Source organism: Mchenga conophoros, linkage group LG2, assembly GCF_057382185.1.
Source record: "Mchenga conophoros isolate Kocher_MC1m ecotype Shallow Benthic linkage group LG2, M_conophoros_male_GT1.1, whole genome shotgun sequence".
Lineage (NCBI taxonomy): Eukaryota > Metazoa > Chordata > Actinopteri > Cichliformes > Cichlidae > Mchenga > Mchenga conophoros.
The window spans coordinates 36,496,177-36,519,499 of record NC_140527.1 but is presented as its reverse complement, the minus strand read 5'-3'; the positions used below and the strand labels follow the sequence as shown (position 1 = coordinate 36,519,499).

The following is a 23,323-nucleotide window of genomic DNA, read 5'->3' as shown; positions in this document are numbered from 1 at the left end:
GTGCATGTGAAATCGTCACTGGGTGATGTTCACGCCAAAGTTAGTCTGCTTCACCTCAGTGCAACATTCTGTTTCCCTCCAAGTATAAAATCCTCCTTCGATCTGCTGCTTCCATTTGGTTGTTGTGTCTTATCTCAGTCTGAAGCCATTCAAAGCTATGGCCATGCTCAGAGTGTCTTCCTACCGCAAGCTGTTTGAGGACGACAGCTGGAGACGAAACGGAGGGTTGAGCGTGCGGTGTGCGGGGCAATACCGGGCCTCTGTCAGGTCAGTGTGGGTTTTGCTTACCACTTTTAAGATATTAAGGTGTACAAACATGTCCACCAGTTTGTCTGTGAGGGGTATGGCATTTTAACCTGAAAAATGTTATAGATGAAATACATGAATGAGATTTCATTTAAAAGGGTAACATCTGAAATTTTCCCCTTATGATGTAAAGCAGTACACTATGTTTTAATGTCAAAGGTTTCCCGGTGGATGCTGAAGAACCTTAGTGGTTATAATAACATCTTTATTCATCCCAAAGTTGGAAAATTATTTGTTATAGTCCTTAAGAATGAAGTTAAATACAAAAACGATGTATGACATGTACGTTGAAATTGGCCTCCCCATGACTGACTGTGAGGTTGTCAGCAAATAAGCAGAGATTAGGTTATCTGACAGATTGGTCAGATGTAATAATGTCACTATCAGTCGAGTGCTTTTTCCAGAATTCAGGACAAAATTACAATTTTATTTCTGCGGCCAGTCTCACACTTGTGGTCATAGCAGCTAGCCTAACAGTAGTAAATGATGAAAGCCATACGTTATATATTTGAGTAGCTGGTCTAAATGGGCCCGGTGGCACCAGTGTCCGGCAGCCTCGCCTCTGTCAGTGCCCCCCAGGGTGGCTGTGGCTACAATGTAGCTGCCATCACCAGTGTGTGGATGACAGGTTGTGTAAAGCGCTTTGGGGTCCTTAGGGACTAGAAAAGCGCTATACAAATACAGGCCGTTTTTAAATGCAGAGTGGTGTGTAAATGAATAGTAATTGGGGGGGGGGGGGGGAAGGTGAGTGAAGAAGAAATACTCTGTGCATTGTGGGAAGCCCCTAGAAGCCCAAGTTCTATCTCAGCGTAACGAAGGGAGGAGCCATATTCATCATATTCATTTTCACCTAAAACTAGTGCAATGTGTTAACTTCATTGACCTTAATTTGCAACATAAAAATTTGAAATTTTTGGGAAAAAAGTCCTGTAATATGGTCTAATAACACTCTGAAATAACATAAGTTAGAAGTTAGAACAGGATATAGTAAAAATGAGATATAAGATGACATTTTGATGAGAGAAAATGTATATGGGCTAAAATCTGACATCTGGGTATGACTTGAACCTGTCTCTAGGTAATATTAATTAAGCTGTAAACTGTAATCTCATCAACAATTATAACTTCAGAGGTTTGTGGTCTGAGACAAATTTGAAAATTCCCAAAACACCGATGTGTCAAAATGTGCTTAACAACCTAAAATGCATGTCTACATACAGCAATCAATGCATAATAGGTAAAGTAATCAGCACTGAGGTACCAACAACTGGTAGTGACAAATGTCTTCAGCGCACAGACGCCATCACAGGGTGCAATCTTTATTTGCTGTGACGTCAAACGCAGTCGAGCATTTCAAGCACAAGAGCAGAGACTACACACCTCTGCCAAGACTGAAAATTCCCTTCGCACCATGCATGAGCGGAGTCCCTTTATCCAGAATCAAGAGATTGGTTTGTGATATAGATAGAAGTTGGTGTTCCTTATCATCATCATCATCATCATCATCATCATCATCATTTTTTTAAGAGTTGACTGTTACCCTGTGTTGGTGAAGAACAGTGAAGAATCCTTCCATGAATTCCTGCATCCAGATCCAGACTGACTCCCAAACATGAGCACCTCGAAGCCTGACCTCTCTTAAATGTATCATGCAAATCCAGAATTATGAGTAAACCTGCTAAGAAATGGACAAACTGAACCAATAACTCCATGATGTCATGTTTACAGTGAAGTATATTCAGTCTGGATAAATGCCTTGTTTGGATGCCCACGAAAAACATCTCATATATGAAGTGAGAGCAATATATGACATAACATACAACACAGAAAAATGAAAGAAACTCCAACAAAAGAGAACCAAAAATCACAAAATTAGCAACATTTCAGCCTTACAAAATAAAATGAAATGGAAGAAAATGAGCAGGGATAAACTTGATGAAGCCTCTCTGTATGTGTTTAATTTATTTTTCTAAAACCTTTAAAAATATTGAGTAGAGTCTTTGGTGCTTTGTGCCTTTTCTCAGGGCTGCTGCTGTTGATGACTGTGATAAGCTAGACTTTGCAGCTGCCAGGGCTCAGAACAAAGAAGGTCTGGACCAGTTTGTCCAGGACCGCACCGTCATTGCTGCCCTCAATGACCGCCTGGTCAGGCTGATTGAGCTGGTGAGGACAAACACTGTAACTGCTGCCTCTCTGCTGGTTTCTTCTGTGTATACCTCACGCTATTTAAACCTGCGCCCTTTAGGCTCGTTGTTTTGAGGACGACAATGAGTCTCTTGAATGTCAGATCACTGAGTTGGAAGAAGAGCTGAACAATCGCCAGGCCTCTTCCAGCATCACCTCCACTGTGGCGGTGCCCGACCACAGCCTGGACGCTGTGGTGGAAAGACTGGGCAAGCAGAGGGTATGTGCTGTTGGGTGTGTCTGCTGCATGTCTCTCCGTGCGATGGCATGCCTAAATGAGGTTTTCTCATATCAGTCCGCAAGCACGTCTCACGTCATGACATCAGCCGGATCACACTTTGCATAATTGTGGGCAGGTCTGATTTACAACCTTGTCAAGATCCATCAGTATCTGGCTGTTTCTCACCACAGGATGAGATTCTGAATGACACACAGGAGCTGCAGAAAGAGCTCAAGCTCCTGAAGAAAGACTATGAGAAGGCGTCGCAGCAGAGGATCTTCGTCCGGCAGGAACAACAAGATGTGGCTGAGGTAATTGTATTTGGCAAGTATTCTGTTGGTATGCATGGAAATCCCATTGCTGCTTCAGAAAAATGGTCAGGAGGGAACTCTACTCTGCTCGACAAATAAAGAATAATCTGTGCTTTTTTTTTCTTTTTTAAGGACTATAAATTTATTTGAAGATTTGGTTATAACAGTAGGTTCAGTTCCAAAAAGCTAAGAGAGCACAAGCGTAGTAAAATTCAGGGTCACATCAGAGTCAACCATCCATTAATAGAACCACTCAAATAATGACGTCCTTATTTGAGTGGTTATATTAATGGATGGTTGATGATCGAAGGGAGTCAGCTGGGGATTGAGCATCAGACCAAGAGGCCTCCTAGATGAGGAGGAGACCCTGAGGAAGACCCAGGACACACCGGAGAGATCACGTTTCGTAGCTTGATGCGTCGGTGTCCCCCAAGAAGAGCTGGCCTCTGCTTTGACTGCTGTCCCCATTTCACCGACCACGCGAGACGCAAAAAAAAAAAAAGGATGGATGGTGATCATAGGCCCAAACACAAACGTCAGGATTCCCCACAGGGTCGTGTCATCTAGTCTGTCAAGGCTACAATTTCACTTGAAGTAAAATTATTTAGTTAGAGCTCAACTCTTAACTGAATTTACTACTGTTGATCAAAACTCACAAAACAGAGGCCATTGTATACTAAAATTACATTTTGCAAATGTGAAACCTCAAGCAGTAAAGTTTATAATGTATAAAACTGCCCTTTAAATAAGTTTGGTGGCTGTGTCTACTTAAATATATTAGTATTAAATCACTTAAAACTTGAGTATGAACCGAAGCATTTTCTCTCTGATCTGACCGTGTTGCGATAATATACTTTGAGCACTAGATGGCAGGGCTGTCAAGCATCTTCACTTCCCACTCCATCCAGCTGACACCTGGCACAGCTGCTCCTCTGTAGTGCTGCCCAGTGGGTTTTGATCACCAGCAGTCACACAGTCTGGGCTGGTGGCCCACTGCAACCTGAGCCACCAAACTTTTCTTCCCTCGCACATGCCAGAGACCATCGTTTCCTTTCCAGAACCAGGCCAGATGCGAGGGAGGCTTTCATTTGTGCCTCACAGATGTAACGCAGGCTGTGATATGGTGCCGTAATGTTCCTGCTGGCTCTGTTCTGCAGTTCTGAATTGGAAGCAGCTGCAGGGTGACAAGACTTGGTGGGAAATCAGCAGGGAGGTAGAGGAAGAGCAGAGATGCGGAGGAGAAGAGTGAATACTACACAGATCGGCCCACAAATAGCTGCATCTTTGTCAGCATAACGTCAAAAAGCCACATTTGGTTTGTTTTAGAGCATACCGCTGGCTTTTGTGTGGTTTCTATCCTACTCCATCATCAAGGATTGCACATTTCACCTCATTTTGATTTTCTGTGGCTACAGAAAAACAGAGTGAGTCTGAGTGGATGAATTAATTTAGCATATATGGAGTTTAGATTCATTTAAAGGTAAAAACAAGGTCAGAATTACATTAGAAGACTTTCTTTTGGTCAGAATTTCCGCTGGTTTTAATCCTCATTGGGATAAAAATAAACAGATAAATGGAGAGCACTAATCAATATTTTTATATTAAACATGTCAACAATAATACATGTGACAAGGCACCACTCATGGTGAAGACTTAAAGCTCCAACTCTTCTGCAGTTCAAATGGGAAACGGGAATCAAATTTAAATGACTGAATTTTTCCTGGTTGTTGGTGTCAGATGGCCTCGTCTGATCTATTAGGAACCATGCTTAGGGTTTACAGAGAGTAGTACAAAAATATATATCCAATGAGCAGCGTTTCTCTGGCAGAAAATGCCTTGTTGACATCAGAGATCTGAAGGGACTGGCCTAGATGCTTTGGGGTAGCAGGAATGCAGCAGTAACTCAAATAACCACTGGTTAAAAGCAAGGTATACAGAAAAGCATCTCTGAAGGCACAACACATCAAATCGTGAAGCAGATGGGCAACAGCAGAAGAAAAGCACACTGGGTATCACTCCTGTCAGCTAAAACAGGATATGGAGGCTACAATTCACACAGGCTCACCAAAATTGGGCTATATAAGGTTGGAAAACTTTCCCTGGTCCGATGAGTCTCAAGTTCTGCTCCAACTTTTGGATCGTAGGGTCTGATTTGTTGTAAACCAAATGAAAGTGTGGACCCATCCTGTTGGTTCAGGCTGATGGTGATGGTGTAGGGAATATTTTAACGTGAGCATCTTTGAAATGCTACATGAGTTTTGTATTTGATAACAAACCATGTCACAAAGCTCAACCCATCAATAACTGGCTTCTTAAACATGTTAATGAATCCATTGTACTTAAATGGTCTACATATTCCCAGATCTCAATCCAATCCAGTAAAGCTGACAAATTTGCAACAGCTGTGTGACGCTATCATGTCAACAAACATGTGTAAGACACTTAAATTTGACCCAACATGCTTTTCCTTATTGTCTGTTATACAGTATTTTCAGGTTGAGAAAGTCGGCTTATTTTGAACAGTGAATCATGCAAAGCTACCCTAGAATTAAACTATGGAGCTGGAAATGGCAACTTGAGTAAAAGAAGTCTGTGACTGTGTGTGAACACTATGGAGCAACTACACAAACTACAACAGGTTTTTCTCCAGCTCAGAGAGTTCAGCAGCAGCAGCCAGTCTGTTTAATCTGCTGCAGTACATCACTGACCCTGCCACCCTCACAGCAGGAATCCACAACTTTACCACCAAACTCTTTCTTCCTAAATGTAAAAGCAGGCACAAACAGTAATTGCATTCAACACCAATTAATCCAGTTCTTTAAAAAGAGTAGACGAATTCAGAACCCCTGCCGGCAAATAGATTGGGTGACAAGGCTTTTGTGTCTAGTTAGCCTCCTTCTCATCTTCCTCCTCCTCCTCCTCCCTTTTCCTCTGCATTGCGGCGTGTAGTTGCTGTTCAGTGACAGAGTGGCTGGTGCTGATTGTTCTCAAAATTGGTCTTCAGGGTGGAAACAACTTCATGTTTTTTCCACCTGTGGTTTGATTTAGTTTGCAAACTGCAGAGCACTCCTCAGACACTTCCAGAAATTAAGTTCAACTTCTCTGTTAACTTTACTTTCTTTTAACAGGAAGTGGATGCTGTGACAGCAGAGTGTTTGGCTCTGAGGGAGCAAGTGACTATCTACGAGGAGCAGCTGGCCAGCATGGAGACCCTGCACAGGACGGTGAGAGAAAGGGAGTTTGTAGCTGCAGGCTGATGAAACAGGAACAGTTTATAGTCACAGAAATGGCTCAAAATGTAGCACTTAGGTCAGACAGGAGTGTTGGAGGAATGCCCAGATCTGTGTTGACAAACGCAGCTCCTCGCGACCTTGGTCACCTTGCTGAAGAGTTGTAACCAGAAACGGCCACAACAACAGAAAAATATGAGCAGAGCATTCAATTCTAGATTCATAAAATCGCTTTTTTTAAGGGCTTTGTACTAAATGCAGTCGTTACTAGTCTTTTAATGGGAAGGAAGGTGTTTTTGGACTGTTACACTTTTAAATTTTACCTCAGGGGTTAAAGTGGGATTTGTTTAAGTGGTGGTGGAACTTAAAGATGGGCTGTTGAAAACAATTACTTGAAATAAGTCATCAAGTGATCAGCTGCTACTCTGGTACTCGCTGTTTTTTGTTGATTTACCCAGCTGAATTCAACAAGATATAAGCAGATATTTCATGAACTATATTCCTCATTTTCCAACACATAGACATTATAAACCTAGTATAAAAGTTATAATTCAGTGACTGAATCCGATCAGCATTTAAATATAACTTGATGTTTGCTATCTTTGATGTAACTTCACATTGTCCATGAACGACACAGCCTGCTCTGTATGAGTCCAACATGGCATCAGTTACTGTAAACTTCACCACAATACTGCAAACTAATCGGTATAGCATGCACGAAACTGTTAGTAGATCCACAGTATCCTCATGCAAAGTTTGAACATCATAAATTGAGTGTTTTGCAAAAATATTTTCCAAAAACATAATGCAAGAACACATAGATCATATACCTGATTTAAAAACTTTATAATGAGTCACATGTAAGATTTTAATTTTCTGTAGAGCACCGACTGCCACTTTGCATCTGCACCATGAACAGATCACAGGAATGTGTTAATTGATATGTGAATGTGCCAAAAATTGATTGTCTGTATTTAAGCTGTTTACTTCTTGACCTGTAATGTATCAAAAACATCCCTCTCCTGAATGGTATAAATTCATTTTTGAGGCAGATCAAACATTTCTGTCTCAAGGCAAAAGCTGCAGTCAGTGTTTGGCAGAGTAACTTTTATATTTAGTTTATTTATCGAGGTAAAAAGTCTCTGTGAGATAAAAACAGTAATAGGCACCAACCTGCAGATTTAATTCCTCATTGATCGAAGATGCAGGAACACCTTCCCACTGTTCTGGGCATTTTACAGCAAACAAACAGGATGTGATTGAATTGCAGACTTTCAGTTAAAACCAAAATATTGCAAAAACATTTGATGAATTACAACCAATTTAATACACAAATATAAAATCACAAAAAAAGCATGTTATTGTCCAAAAACAGTCCTGTGAAAAAGAGAGTTTTTACTGGAGTCCTGTGTAGAACCGAGTACACTTAGCGCTTCACGAGCTTTAGCAACAACAACTTAAAGTAATTGTTTTCTGTGTGATTTTATCAGTCTCTCACATCGTTGTGGAGGAATTTTGGCCCACTCTTCTTTATAAAACTGCAAAGGTTTCACCATAGTGTTTCAATCAGGTCGAGGTCAGATCTGAGAATAATAAAAAATATGCCCATATTTTCATATCTGCATGGTAAATATGAAAGAACAACCAACTCTGGGGTTGTTAAGCATAACAAGTGGAAACAGGAGATTGAAGCTGACAAAATCTGCTTTCTGCCGAAGCTCACTTGCTGAAACATCAGTGTAAGAATTCACTGGTTTATAAAGGATTTTGTGCTAGTATCAGATTGTCATTTTATCTTCGAACTCTTGAACATGCCCCACAAAATAAAATGTATTAAGTAGCTTCTCTGCACTCAAACAAATTTTTCAACTACTCCTTTAAAAAAAGCACATGCTTGCAGCCATATTCTGTACATATCCACACACACCCCCAGCCCTCTGCACCTTCTACAATTTTCTCCACCTCACCAGGAGATGACAGGCGCACCCCGGTATCAGATCTAGAGGCTGCAGGCAGAGAGAGAGAGAGGGAGGCAGCTGAAGCAGGAGCAGCTCCATCACTCTGTGTTTTTCCTCTGCAAAGCCGGACCGCGCGGCATTTAACACACTCCCTCTGGGACACGCTCGATAACTCCCCGTCCGGGAAATGCGGCTGAATACCAAATGAAAACAGAAGTTCCCTTTGTTTTATTAACTGTTGTTATTATCGGCACTTCCAGATACCCCACATTCCCCTGAGAAATCGGCAGCCATGTCGTTATGTAGGTGCAGGGAAGAGGAGAAAAATGTTAGTCTGCCACTGCAGCTCTGTAGCAGTTCATTTTCTTTGTAACTGATGTGAGGCTGCAGACATGCATGTTGAGGCCTTTGGTCTCTGTGTGTTTGTAGCAGACAGAAAATTTACCTGAGTATACTTTTACTGCACAACACACTTGTTCCTCAGTTTTTTCTTTTACTGTTGTAGGGGTGAGCTATATCTGAAATACACTAGGCATCTATGGATATAATAAACATACATATGTGTACTAATTAATAATGCTGACACATTTTCATCAATAAAGACAAGGCTCAATTTTAAAATGTAATGCAAGAAGTCAGAGCATTGGTGGTTTGGTGTAATTGTAGCAAACATAAGGTCATATTGACCATCCATCTATACAAGTAATCACATTACTCCTGTATTTCTAATCATTTTAGACTTTTAACATGTTTCTATATAAAATTAGGTGTCTGCCCTAGTGTGCACTTCTTGCAAGAACACTTTGGTTTTGCAGGGTCTTATAGAATCAAACCACATTAAATCAGTCATACAGGTAAATGGACAATGACAGGGACTTACTTTTAGACAGAGATAGTAGCTCTCTACTGCTGGGGCTGTTGAGAAGAGCGCCATCAGTAAGCTTATAGAGAGATGAAACTGATATAAGTTCAGCTTATTTGCGTTCACTTCCATAATTTGAAATCCATGATCATCTTTTTTAACTTGACTTTTAACTGCTTGACTTTAAGTCCCAACCATACTTTAATGATTCGTCCTCTCTCGTGTTCACATTTATTAAAATTATTACCAACATAGGACAGTCTTGCCAGGTGGGGTCAGCAAATTTTGGGGGGTGGCCAGTGCCCCCTCTGGCCCCCTCTTTGTAGCGCCCCTGTTCAAACCTCAGGAAGCTTCAGTTCACATGTTCTCCACACCCTTGTGTGGATTTTCTTTGAGATCTGATCTCTCCTGCCACTGGAACAACATGTCAAGTTATTACTTATTACCAGGGCACTCCTGCAAATAAGATTCTTAATATCAAAGGGTTTATGGAAGCTTGTTGCCACCACTGTTGTTTTGGTTTGTTTTTTCCAGAAGTTTGAATTAGGTGAAATTTTCCTTGCTTAAAAAATGTTTTAGAAAATATGTATTTGTACACAATGTTCATTAATATTGCGTTCACTAAGAACAAATAGATCTAAGTGTAATGTTGCAGTAGTCTAAATTTCATACAACTACCTCCCAAAATGACCTGTCATACCTCAAAATCATTGTGAAGTTAGATGAGGCTGCTTCTTTGTCCTTTGCATGATCGATATAAAACCTGTGCTTGTTCATGTTTCATCGTAGATATCCTAAAAGCTCAGACCACCTCTCAGTCAAAGGACAAAAGTTGAGACAGAGTTGATTTGGACACGTATGAAGAAGAGATACTGGGTATGCTGGGAGAAGGATGTGGGAAAAATATAGCTGCCAGACAAGGAAAGAGAAAAGTTATAGATGATGATTGTGGATGTATTAGGAAATATTAGGAGCTGAATTATAAAGAAGTAAAGTAAAGTGCAAGTCTATTAAAACTGACATTAAGAACAGTGTAATAAATAAATGTGTGTTGTTACATTCTTGTGTATTTGTATGTGTTTCGTGTATGAGCAGACAGTGGAGGATATGCTGGAGCCCAACGAAGGGATCACCCGGGCAGCAGTGATTAAATTTGGCAGCCCTGACATTGCTCCGGCTTTGGATGTAAAAAAGTACTACTGCCAACTGGCTGAGACACTCCAGGTACAACACAGAGTACATAACACACAAAACCCACAGAGAACCACACCAATACCATGCACCGGACGATCCGAGGGCCTGCGCTAAGGCCCAGTTATTAACTGTGAATCATGTGTAGAGCCCCAAAATGAAAACACGGAGTCAGAAATGAACATAATGGTGGTTTACAGGGAAAAACATGTATTCAATACATTACTGAGCCATATAATAACAAACAAACAAGAAAATAACGTATGTACACCACTGTTAACAGCTGCTAATTCTCCAGCTGTTAAAAAATCATTGTGAGAAATATAACAAAGTGGGTCTCATTAGATGAAAAAAAAGCATGTGAAAATATGATAAATAAGCATTCATGGCTTCACAGGCTGGATTCAGACAGACTTCGGTTGCGATCTTTCAGTGGCTCTCAAACTGTGGGTCATACAGTCACTACATTTTGAGACTGTACTACAAAAGCAAGTTTTGTTGAATGAACTAAAAAACATAATAAATGAGTTTGTTAATGCTATCGTGTTGACCGAGTTTCACAAAAGTTAAACCTTGTTCCTTTAAAACTTGTCGGGTAAATGGGAACAAGCCCTTTTTTGTTTTTTCTTCATATCTGGGATATGCCACAAAAGGTTTGCAGAGCCACCGGTGAGCACACATGGAAACACACATCACAGCTGCTTGAGCGTTTTATGATCTCATGATCTCAGAAAACTAAACAGTTGTCATTATTTTTTTTATTTTTTTGGCCATGCATCCTAAACAGGGCACAAACGCTTCCAACAGAAATCGATCTTGTGTGGTTTTAATTTCACTTGATGATATGCTCTCCAGCTAGCCAGCCAACCTGTGCTGAGTGATTTCGTGACAGGATAAAGTAATGTGTTACAATCTCACTGTGTGTATTGGCCGGACCATGCCATGGAACGAAGTAATGTGAACAATAAGGTTGTGTTACTGGGTTGTTTTTTAATACTTCTAAGTACCTTCTGCGGTTTATATATTGGTGCAGGTCGTTCACTTCCTGTGGGTTATTTCATTATTCTTGAACTGCTTCTATTTAAATAAGAGATCTGAGTACTTTCACTTTTGACACTCTCTCCAGTGACCAGTTCCTCATCCTCTTTACGATTAACTCCAATATTCTCACCGCACCACCCTCCCTCTGTCCCTCTCAGCTTTCACAAATCACACAACGAGGCTCCCACTTGTTTTCTTTACCTCTTAACACAACATTGGGGAAGAACTTGGAAATCAGAGGTGCTGTTCTGGACCCGAACAGAATGTCTTTGTCCACCTGTGTGTGTGTGTGTGTGTGTGTGTGTGTGTGTGTGTGTGTGTGTGTCTTGCAGCATCGAGGTCCTGCACTGGGGTCAGACTGTAGCTCCGGTGGGTCTGACCCTCTCTGAGGTGAGGATGTCTGCCTGGTTCAGAGGTCAGGGCTGCAATCAGACTGCAGGCCGCCTTCCCAGGCTCCTTAGCTGCACTGAAGTGGACACTGGTGTTTGTGTGCATTTAATATGGAGACATGACTAAGGGATATCTGCCTGTCTACGTGTGTTTCTTGTTCTTTAAAACGCCATCTATTTACTCTCTCCCTCCCACTCAGGCTCTTGCCTCGCCAGCTGGACACCGTCCTGTCTGTGCCTGGCCTCGATTACGAGACGCAATTGTCTCGATGCTAAAATGATTGCTATTGGTTGTGAGCAGTAATGGTGATTGCTGGCGGACTCCTACACACCTGTGCGCCCTCAATGTTTTGGCTAATGATGAAACTGGTGTACGCAAGGAGAGCTAGTATGAGAGACTCTGATTGCTCCCCCTGCCAAAGTGCACTTAATTACTCAAAAAGATCCCAGCAGCACTGACTTCTCATCTTGTGTCTCTTCAGTATGAGTGCGGTGCAGCCTCCTCTGCTGTGGTCCACAGTGGCGACGGAAAGGAAGTGGAAGTGGGAGGAACTGGAGGGTCAACGGTCAAAGACTTGACAAAGATAAAGGACGCCGGTGAGATAAAGATGCTGGTGAGTGTTCTCCCCCTGCCCTTTCTTTAAAGAGTTAGTTGAGCCAAATTACACAAAGCACATACGTTTAGCATAGTTTGTTTGGAGTAAACTTGAGCTTTACATCAGGGCAGGGCGTTTTGGTTGCATTTGCCAAGCTTTTAAGTTCTTCTGAACTTCTTGCACGAAAAGGAAGCTAGTTGATCCAAAAAAGGAAAAAAAAAAAAAAGATTTACCCATTTTATGTACGCCTACAGCAACTTATATCTGGAACAAACAGTCACAATTAAAGCCAAAAGATCATTTGCAGTTTATAGTGTAATAGAGCATAACATTATGTGATTGTTATGTTTCATATCTTTGTTTTGGCCACATATATTTGGAAACCAGACCATGATGAACATTCTTTATGAATGAGTTATATATTAAATAACGCAGTGAATTGTTCTTCAACATATGCTTTTGTTTGCCACTAAGACATGGCCTGAAACAACTCATGTTAGGGAAACCATCCAGCATCATACAGTAAGTTCTACAAGTAAGTGTAACAAGAATCACCCCCCTGCTTCTTTTCATAAGTAAACAAGTGTGAGGAGAGCAGATATGACATGTTTAATATTTTCCCGGCTGAAATCATACCAGACACAACACACGCAAACGGGGTCAATTTTATCCTTTTTATACATATACCTCTGATCTGCTTTCATATCAAAAACATGTGAAACAGTAAGTACCAAGTTCAACATTTGCAAACCACCTTTAGCAACGTGGACTAAAAGTAACTGTTTTTTAAGTGACTATATCAGTGTCATCGTCATTGCTGTGGAGGAACTCCTCAGTGTTGCTTTGGTTTATTGAGATGTGCATGAATTAGTTTATGTACAGCTTTTTTTAGGTCCCACCACAGCATTTTAATTGGGTTGAAGTTTAACTGTGTAGCTCTGTTGTAGATTTGCTGGTGTGATTGGGATCATTGTCCTGTTGCGTGACATAGTTTCAGCCAAGCTTGAGCTGTAGGAACGTTGTCCTCGCAACGTGGATGAAGAAAAAACCCCAATGATCACCTCTCAGAGTGACATCTGATAGGCCGTGTTTGGTTTCAGGTGAAATATGGAACTGTGGGTTTTGTCTGTCCGTTTTTTCAGTAGATCTGTGGTTTGCTTAGACGAATCTTTGCAAATCTAAACTGTGCTGCCATGTTGTTTCAGAGTGAACAGGCTTTCTTTTTGAAGTTTCTTTGAGCATTTCACAGTCTGACTTTGAGGTGAATTTGCTGGGAACATTCCAGGATTGTGTTAACACAACGTTTGTCTCCAGACCAGGAAACTGCACAAACATTTGCTTTATAGAGGCGGTCACATTTGGTGACGATCAGTAAATTAAATAATATATGATTAGCCGCACCTGGCTACTACTTACCCTCCTGATATGGAAGCACTAAAGGTGTACTGAACAGTACTGTGAAAGAGTCCTGTAAAAACTTTTCTCTTTCTTCATGACGCTATGAGAGTGATAAAATCTTCTCATGTAACTCTTGGCATGAAAATTATTATTTTTTTGGGTTTTTTTTTTAAATGTTTTGAGCTCCACAATCAACACTCACTTGACTTCTGCCTCCACACCTGTGAGAAATATAAAATCAAAACGCTCTGCAGGGCTGCTGATTGCAACAGCCGAATGAGAGAATATTGTTTTTGAGGTGATCAGAGCTTTACACATCATTTAAGTCCTTTAGTTACTGCCTGCTGATAGTGATCTTCCCATAATACATTTTCAACCTCTTTACTGAAAAAGGAAAGGGTTTTAACATCTATCAGCTGGCTCTGTGTCGGTCATCAGCTCCTAAATCAGATGTAATGGTGAAAATGAATGGTTTCCCACAGCAGGCAAAGGGAGTTGAGAGCGGCTGAGTGACAGCAGAGCAACAGTGTGGGAGATCCTGCTGACCAGAGTGTTTACTCTGCGGACGTTTTCAGCAGGAGATGTGAAGAGCTCGACTGCAGCTCACACAGGATTTATTGCTCTCTGTGTCCTCAGTTATATTAAGTACAGTCTTTCAGAGCGCCTGCAGTGTCATAGGCATCTTTATACTTCTCACACACACACTGAGTGGAAAGGAAATGAAGCTTAATTTGTCATCCTGCTAGCAAAAAATAAATAAATTAAAAGGTGCCAAGGGAGCAAAGAGACTTTGAAGGAAACAGACAACAAAGTGAGACGTGAATGAAAAGACAAACCAGGAAATGGTGACTCAGGTAAAAACACCTCTTATAGTCCACCCTGGTCTTATTAGCATCCGTCAGTGGTCTGACCACAGCTGGCACCCAACCACATCTGTAGCAAACATGGTGGTTTGGTTCTCATTAGTGTGGCTCTACCTTTCAGCTCTTTAAATAAACATCAAGCCTCTGTAACCTCAGCACAAGTCTCCCAACATCATCTACTTTTCTTTAATATTCAGCCTCACTTTTTGCTCTGTCCAGGCTGACGGATGGACAGCACGGCCTGATCTGCTCTGTTTCCTCTTCGTCTGTGATGGATGCCTCGGGTCTGGTTTCTCACTGAGAGACAACATGGCCAAACAAACCGATTGCAGTGAAATCAGGCCTGACACACAAATGTATATAATAGAACAGGCTCTGATGGGTTTATCCGCCACCGCTCGCGTATACATACAAGGCCAGGCTCCACTTATCATGCCAAGGAGAGTAAGTGAGTCACACAGTTTGGGAAGTCTCCATCAGCCTGTGAGTAGTAATCGGGTCGTCTTCTGGTCACATGATCTGGCTGAAAGACGAGCAGGACTGCCTGGATCCCCATCTGGCTGTGACAGCTAATTGTTGAACTTCAGTGATTGCTGTAATTACTCACGGCGGGGGAAGGGATGCTCCTCAGTTAGTTTGTGGTGAAAGTAAAGTAACCTGTTCTGTCTGTGTTTGCTGGGTTAATTTGCATACTTCAGTTGTAGTTAGAGCTCAGTTTAAATCCATGTTTTCAGTTAGTAATGATGAAAAAGTGCCACTGGGACTGATGGGAGTAGCTTTAAATCAGAGGTATGTAGTTGTTAACTAAAATACAAAATTTTGCCCAGTTAATGTCAAGTCAGGAGGCTAAGGAAGTAATTATAATTCCTCCTGAGGGGGGGTCATAATTGTGTGAACCAAATTTCATGGCAGTCTATCCAATAAATCCTCAGATATTTCCTCTTAAAAACGTCAACTTTGTAGTGGTGCTAGAAGAATTGTCGGGGGATCACCAAATTCTGCAGAAGTCGCCATCTGGAATCAATGAATGTCTGTTCAATATGTCATGACAATCTAATATACACTGATCGGCCACTACATATAATATTGTGTAGGTTCGACTCATAGCACCAAAGCAGCTCTGATTGGTCAGGGCATAAACACAGGTCCAGATTTTGATCTGGGGAGTTTGGAGGCCATGGAAAGGTCCCTGGCTCTCTGTCATTTTTGGGGGTTCAATAGACCGTTATGTCCCACTAAGGGAGGTTGCTGCCATCAGGGGGTGATATGGGAGACATGGGTTGTGTGTGTAAAGGTTGGCGGCAATTTTTAGGTGGATGCGAGGTTTCAAAATAACATCCACAGGACATTTTCCAGGAGAAGATCGCATTGTTGAGAGAAAAAATTGTAGTATTCACATCAACTGTCAGTGGTTTTGATGTTTTCACGTTTCCTAATGTCATTAGCAAGGACCCTCCCAAACCTGAATAAAATAAAAACATTTATCTATGATGAAACAACAAGCCAGGTCAGATGCTATGATTTGGAGAATGCCTTACTTGCCAGTGGCTCCTTGGCCTGGCGGGTCGCTCTCATATCATCCAACTGATGCATAACATTCAACTTGTTATGGTGTTGGCTGCCATGTTTATAACTATCGATTTATTTTTAAATATCTAGCAGCAATGGATAAACATTAGCATTCATCTGAGTCCTATTTCTGGCCATCTGACAACTACAAACTGACGACTAACATCTGCTCTTGTTCTTGGCCTCATTTGTTGATAATTTTTCTGAAGTTCAGAAGTGAGACCACAGCCGAAACAATCCCCTTCCATTTGTATCTCTAAAAATGCTTAAATGCCCCACATGTCTATTTCTTCACATTTCCATGTCTCCACATTTTTCTCAGTTTGTAACTCGGCCTCAAAGCAGTCTTCATTTAATGTGAAATGCAGTTTAAGGCTGATAAGAAGGTTGCCATTGACCAAAGGTTGAAGCTCTTTGTTGTCTTACTGAAGTGCTCCTCAGCTGCTGTTCTTGAACTGAACATGAACACGAGGGCACTAAAATGTTGTGGTATGGGATTATTACATTATCGGTAACAAAAGAATTCAATATACAAGCAATTTTGCAGATATATGTTCAATGAATAACTCCTTCTCTTTATTCCTGAAGATTTCAGAGCTACAAAAGGAGCTTGCTGAGCTCGAGAAGCATAACGAGGAATTGGAGGACGAGGTTGAAATGAAGAAGGCTGAATACATGGATGAGATTGCTGATCTAGAGGTATAACAGGGGAATGATTAATGCAGTTGAAACCTATATTCTGTCATTCAACTTCATCCTCTGCTGCTCTGTGTGGGTGTGTGTGTGACATTAGGTGACTATAGATGAAATGAAGTGTCAGAAGGCCAATTTCCAAGAACAGATGAAGGAGCAGTGTGAAGACTATAAGTTTCTGCTCACTCAGAAGATGGCCAGAGACATGGAGATTGCTGCTTACAGGTCAGATGGTTGATGTTTTTAATTATACTTAATAACAGACAACTCTGGCTTCAACATGTGAGTAAAATTAGATAATCTAATCAGTTTTGCATTGTGATAATAGAAGAGAGAACTTAAAAACTAGAAATTAAAAGTTTTGGTTGACCTCAGGGTCAGGCCATGCAATGCTCATCTAACAGCTAAAGCTTGGCTAAAACTGAGTCATGCAACAGGACAATGATCCCATGACTGAAATGGCTAAAAAAAAAAGTCATATAAAAACGCCTTAACAGAGCTGTGGATACACGAATGCCTGCAAATCTCAGTGAACTGAAACAATAACTTAAAGAAGAGAAAAGGGACATTCAGAGAATGATAAACATGGTTCTACGTGCTGTTGAATTAGGAAGTGTACTTTGTTTTTCACAGGACTGTAAGTCAGGTTACAGTAGCAGCCTCAGAAGGGTATTCCAGATGTTCCTTTCCTCAGCAGCGTATTCCAGTTCTCTAGCATCCCAAGGCTCTCCCAGTCTAGACAAGATATACAATCTCTCCAGAGATTTCTGGATCTGCTGTAGGGTGTGATCAGAGCTCCGAGCTCCCTCTGGATGTCTGAGCTCCTTACTGTATCTCTGTAATCCCATTTTATATTACGGTGAATTATAGATGCAGTCTAGGCATCCATTACTAGTATGAAGTGATAATGCTCAGATTTACTCTCTCGTTTCAATACTCAAGGTTTTACAACAGTAATCCACAAACCAACCACATCACATCGTGACAATATGTTAATGTTGGATACAGTCTATAATGGAGTCGTATATAAATGGTTGCAATTTTGTATCCGTATAAAGCAACTTGTTACATTGTATATTCGATAGTTATTATTGGACTCTAATGTAATAATAAAACTGATAAAATGGTTCAAATGGTTATGGTAAAATCGAATAATTTAATAGTTTATTAATTGTAATGCATTGCAGTTGATGATTAATTAATTCATAATTGATTTTAAGCATTTTCAATCATAACAAGGTCAGTATTCTGCTTTGTTTTGCAGATCATGTATTTCAGATATTGACTTTATAGCAGTACTTTAATTTAACCTTAAAACTTAAAGCACTATGATGGACTGTAATGTACAAGTGCTTATCCACGCCTCTTTTGCACGTTTTAAAATGAAGAGCTTGCATGAATATAAACCTCTGTGCCTTCACGATCCTCATTTCAGGGCTGCGGGTTGTTATTCTTAAGGGAGACCAATAAAATTTTACACACACACACTATGCCACACACACGAGAAGACTTTGGGATGACTTGATTTAATTGTTAGTGAGACTGTCAGTCAAGAGGACAGCCGTGTCTGCTGGAGAAATATTCCAAGAAAAACACTGCATCATTTGATTTCAGTGATTAGTTTGTCATCCCCTGTTAAAGGTGCTGAAGTCATAAAGTCAGCTGCCGTAATATCTGATTGCAGTTAATATCTACAGACTCTGAGGCATACAGTGGATTCTCATCTCTGTGGTAGAGGCTAAAATGAAAACAGATGTCCGCCTCAATGCTCAAAAAGGTGCCACATAATATTTAAACATGTCAGGAGAAATGAGCTGTTCGGGGCAAAGCACATAATGGCCTTGAGACGATTTTATTAAACTGAAATTAGCTCAAAGCTCTGTTTCCATTTGGAATTCTTCAAAGATGAGAAAACCACCAATATCCCAAAATCTTTTTCTAAAAGCTCTACTGTGAGTAATGCAAGGAGTGTTTCCACAAGATCCGGTGTATAAGCCCAGTATTGTCAAGCGCCTCATACAGTGCCACCTGGATATCCGTGATTTCCATTATAAGATATTCCTGAACACAAAAGGCTGACATCACGGGCCAACTGGGTTCACAGGAAATGTGCTGTGGTTTCCTGTGCGCGACCTTGAAGAAGTTTCATGTCATCCCCTCTGTTCATTGAGGTTGTTTAACCATCTGCCATCCTGGTATGTGGAGTGACGCACTTCAGCCATCCCTTCCCGCTGCCACAGGCTTCCTCCTGGTCCTTCCATCACCCATCCAACTGCATCTGACCATCTGACCCCAGGGGGGCCCCCAATGCAGGCCTGAGCTCAGACCCTCAAAATACCTCATTAGAATGGGCAAAGAGGACCTCACACTGACAGCACTATGTGCTGGGCCTCTGCCAGCTCTTCTCCATGCCAGCCTGTTAATGTCAGTTCACCCCCCACCCACTCCGTACACACATTTACAAATTCGCCACAGTTTTAATTCCCTCTCATTACCCAGCAGACTGTCCCAAAGACACACGGGCGATGCCAACTTCTTTCCTTCCTTTCTTCATTTACTATATGTTTTGTCATCCGTGATTAAAGCCATGAATAAGAAATGAAAATGGGGATTGTTTATTCTCTCTGTGCCGTGGCAAACTGTCTGCAAAGAAGACCCTAATGACCCCGGGCTGCCGTTACTGGGTGGCTTATCGCCTGCAAAAGCACCTCAGAGCAGTTTGGGCAGATGCTCCCTACTTTTGCTTACTGCTAATGTGATCCATATTACACTGTAATTCTCTCTACTGTTCTTTGTGGTCTGCTCCTGCTGCTCCATGACGCAGCAACAAGTAGCTCATCTAAGAACAAGATCCTTTATTTACTTTACTATGAGGTTTCGTTTTTATATTACCGATATATCAAATGACTCCCCTCTTCCCCTTTTGAGCTTCTTATTTTGTTTCAGTTTCTCTGCTCTCATCACCTGTGTTGGAGTTATGTAGAAAAAGCAGAGAAAAGGTGCTTGTGTGAATGGGTAAAGTTGTATAAAGGGCTTTAAATGCCTATGTACAAAGAAAAGTGCTACAGAGAACTGGTCCATGGCCATGACTGTCATTGCAATATTGGGCTTTTAACTGTTGTTTCTATGAACTGTTGCTTTGCTTGGGTGGAATGATTGTACAAAATATATCTTCAATGACTAAAATGGAATTGGAATTTATTTAGGATTTTTTCAGAATCATACATACAGGCTTAAATATATGCATACACGCTCACTAATATTTGGTTAAATGTCCCAGAGCTTAATGCTACCACCACCATGCCAGACAGTTGGCACTGCAGTCTTTGGCTACGTTCACACTGCAGGCGAAAGCGCATCAAATCCGACTTTTTTGACCCTCTGCGACCCATCTATCCGATCATGGTCTGACAGTGTGAACAACACAAATCCGATATTTTCAAATCCGATCTGGGTCACTTTCGTATGTGGTGCTGAATCCGATACATATCCGATGTTTTAGAAAGCGACTGCTGTTTGATGGTCATGTCGCATTAAATCCGTCTTTTACGTCACTGACACAAGACAGACGCCAATTATCAGCGCCCGAGAAGACATCGTGAACGCTTCCTGGCCATCCAGTGTAGATGTCAGTGAAACTGTTGGGAAGACAACGTTGGAGAAACGTGAACATTTTATTTGTACTGTATAATCTGCAGATTCTGACAGAAATCTGCAGCTATCCTTTGAAGCACCGCTCCTCTAAAACAGCAATAAGGATCAATATTAGGTTATTTACATTATTATGTAAATAACAATAACTTAAAGCAAAAATTGGGAAACGTAAAGTCCGAAGTCTTTATATTAACGGCCATCAGTCAAACAATACTGTTGCTCTGGGTCTAAACAGAGCGCGTTGTGTGTGACGTCTTCTTTTGCGCATGCGGGCCGCTTTGAGCGTTCACACTAGAGCGCGTTTGCTGTCGCATTTTATTTGTAGTGTGAACAAGCAGACAAAAAAATCGGATTTGATCAAAAAATCGGAATTGAGCATTAAGACCTGCAGAGTGAACGTAGCCTTAGATTTGAAAGCCTCGCCTTTACTTCTACGACTCTTGTCATTGTGGCCAAATTTGCCTTGTCTAAACATAAAATCTTTCTGCAGAAAGATTTTGGCTAGTTCTTGTGGGAAGCTGCTAATTTCAGTCAAGCTTGAAGATGCTGATTTTGGAGCATGGGCTTCAATCTGGTTTGGTACCCTCTCAATTCATGATGATCTAAAACTCACATCACTGTAGACAGTAATGCAGTTTCCAGTTCATGGCAGGCTTGAGCTTTAGTGGTTCTTAGGCTGTTTTTAATCATGCTAACCACTTTCCTCTCATCTAACAGTCTTCCTGTCTTCTGCCTGTCTCACATTGACTTCACCCTTTTTGTGTATACAGTCAATGCAGTCGATATTATCCTCAGAGATGAAAAACAGTGTTCAACTTATATCCACATTAAATCCACTCAAGTGGAGAAAACCATGACTTCAAATTCTGACGGTACTCTATATGCTTGTTGTGGAACTGGCAGCTTTATAAGACGATAATATGTCATGTTATATGAGAATAACATAAAATGATGGGCGAAAGTCCTGGGTCACCACAGCAGCTGCTCAGCCATGGAAACGCATAACACAAAGTTCCCGGTGCACAGTTTGTGTGCTGATGTTAGTGATGGAGGATGTTTGGAGCTCTACAGTTACTGAGTCAGCAGAGCAGTGAAGGCGTTTGTGCATCATGCCCCCTCAGCACTTGACGATCCTGCTTCTGTTTTCTTGTCAGCTACTTTGGTCTGAGTGCCTATGTTTCCTAACGTCCTCCGCTTTGCAATCACTTGCAGTTGATGATGAAATATCTAAAAGGAACAAATTTCACAAACTGACTTGTTGCAAAAGGAACTTCCTGTTTAGCGAGCTCATTTGAACTGCTTGATCTTTCACAAACGCTTGTACAGTCTGCCTGCATGGCTAGGTGTTCGATTTTAAACAAGAAGTACCTTAGCTTATTTGTGTAAACTCTTTTTAGGCTTTTATTAAGGTTAAGCATGTTATTAAATGAGTGATGAGCTGTTTACTTGGCTTGTCCAAACTAATTGAGTAACTGAGAAAATAATGTTCTACTCTGGATCTGCCAATATATGACTAATTAGTGAATGCCGTTCCTGCTTCTGTGAGTTATAACCTGTGTGTTGTGTTTTTATGTGCTTCTGTTGTTCAGGAGTCTAGTGGAGGAAGAGGAGGAGAGACTGTGCAGCCTGTGACTTAAGCCTGAGCAGTCAGATCGGCTGTCCTGACTGTGGTTGTGCTCCCCAACACAGACAAAAGACAAACGCGTAAAAACAGACCCCATTTCTGCACTTCGATGAAGCTTAACGCAACGATTCGGCAATTTGAGCAGACGTAAACTTAGTATGACAGATTAATGCTGTCTGGAGGCCTACAGTAAGCCGGGCCATTGATTACAGGTTTCTGGCAGATGACCCTGATACTCCAAGAAAGATGGAGCTGTCTAAAACTGGTGGGGGCTGTGGGATGAGTGTGTATCCGTGCAGCGTCTGGAAGGGATATTTCGTTAAGTGGGGTTTTATCTTTACCAGCTCTCTGATATGACTCATAAATGCTTTGTCCCCTCTTTGTTGAACAAGACTGACACGCAATCGCAGATAAACACACACACACACACGCACACACCCTCAACTGTGCGGCTCCGCGGAGTCATTCCCGCTCTGATATCACCTCGTCCATCACTCAGCCTCTGTCTGGCTCTTAACCTGCGACCCCGTCACTGTTAACAAAGACAATGACGGCTCTCTCTTTGGTAACTAAAAGCGTTTCGCCTTCCCTTTGCTTTTTCAGCCATACATTTGAGTTGGTTTTGACGGTCGAGAGTCCAGCGTGCTGTGTTTGCTTTTCAAATGGTTCATGAAGTTGTTTTTCTGCAGCTCTTTCAAAATGAGCACCTGGATCTTTCCACAAGAAAAACTCTGTGTGATTAATCATTGCTTCTTTCAAAAGCAGTGTCCCAATTTACTGTCATTTCGGAAATAAGCATTCGGTAATACATTCCCTAGTAATCTTTTCCTTATTTTCTACACAATGTTAAAGCCGTCTGCGATAAATCATTTTTGGTTGCTGCCTCTGCACAAGCATCAAAATGTACTTTAGATTTAAATTGATTAAAACTAGTTGCTTGAGAGATCAACCCACGGTGTGTGATTTCTTTTGTTAAAACTCCTGGTTCATGAGAACCCCTTGTGAATCCTCAGGCTTAAGACTTTCTCCCATACTGTAGAGCAGAGTGATTTATGTTCAGTGAACCTTCTTCCATTCATCTTCATGCTTAACGTGAGATTTGCACATTCCCAGCAATTAGGGATCTCAAAGGCTTGTTAGCTCTGCCACAAAGATGAAAAATGCTGCTAATAACTGATCAGATAAGATTAGCCACACTCCATGAACTTGAGCTCAGTGACTGGGGAAGTGGTTG

The 23,323-nt window shown here is 41.3% G+C and overlaps 1 protein-coding gene across 1 annotated transcript; it reads left to right on the top strand.

Annotated features, from left to right (window-relative positions):
* Nucleotides 1–138: 138 nt before the first annotated feature.
* Nucleotides 139–23,021, top strand: vimr2 (vimentin-related 2). The gene is made up of 10 exons (XM_085244347.1): nucleotides 139–267; nucleotides 2,331–2,469; nucleotides 2,552–2,710; nucleotides 2,902–3,021; nucleotides 6,150–6,245; nucleotides 10,167–10,295; nucleotides 12,175–12,306; nucleotides 16,707–16,817; nucleotides 16,912–17,036; nucleotides 22,055–23,021. Exons 1-10 carry the CDS (start codon nucleotides 158–160, stop codon nucleotides 22,095–22,097), a joined length of 1,164 nt encoding a protein of 387 aa, XP_085100473.1. The 5' UTR covers nucleotides 139–157; the 3' UTR covers nucleotides 22,098–23,021.
* The last annotated feature ends 302 nt before the right edge of the window (nucleotides 23,022–23,323 follow it).

Excerpts from the sequence above, each read along its gene's own strand:
- vimr2 (XM_085244347.1), top strand. The coding sequence starts at position 158 with ATGGCCATGCTCAGAGTGTCTTCCTACCGCAAGCTGTTTGAGGACGAC. Across the intron at positions 10,296-12,174 it reads AACTGGCTGAGACACTCCAG|TATGAGTGCGGTGCAGCCTC; the intron begins GTACAACACAGA and ends GTGTCTCTTCAG. Across the intron at positions 17,037-22,054 it reads ATGGAGATTGCTGCTTACAG|GAGTCTAGTGGAGGAAGAGG; the intron begins GTCAGATGGTTG and ends TCTGTTGTTCAG.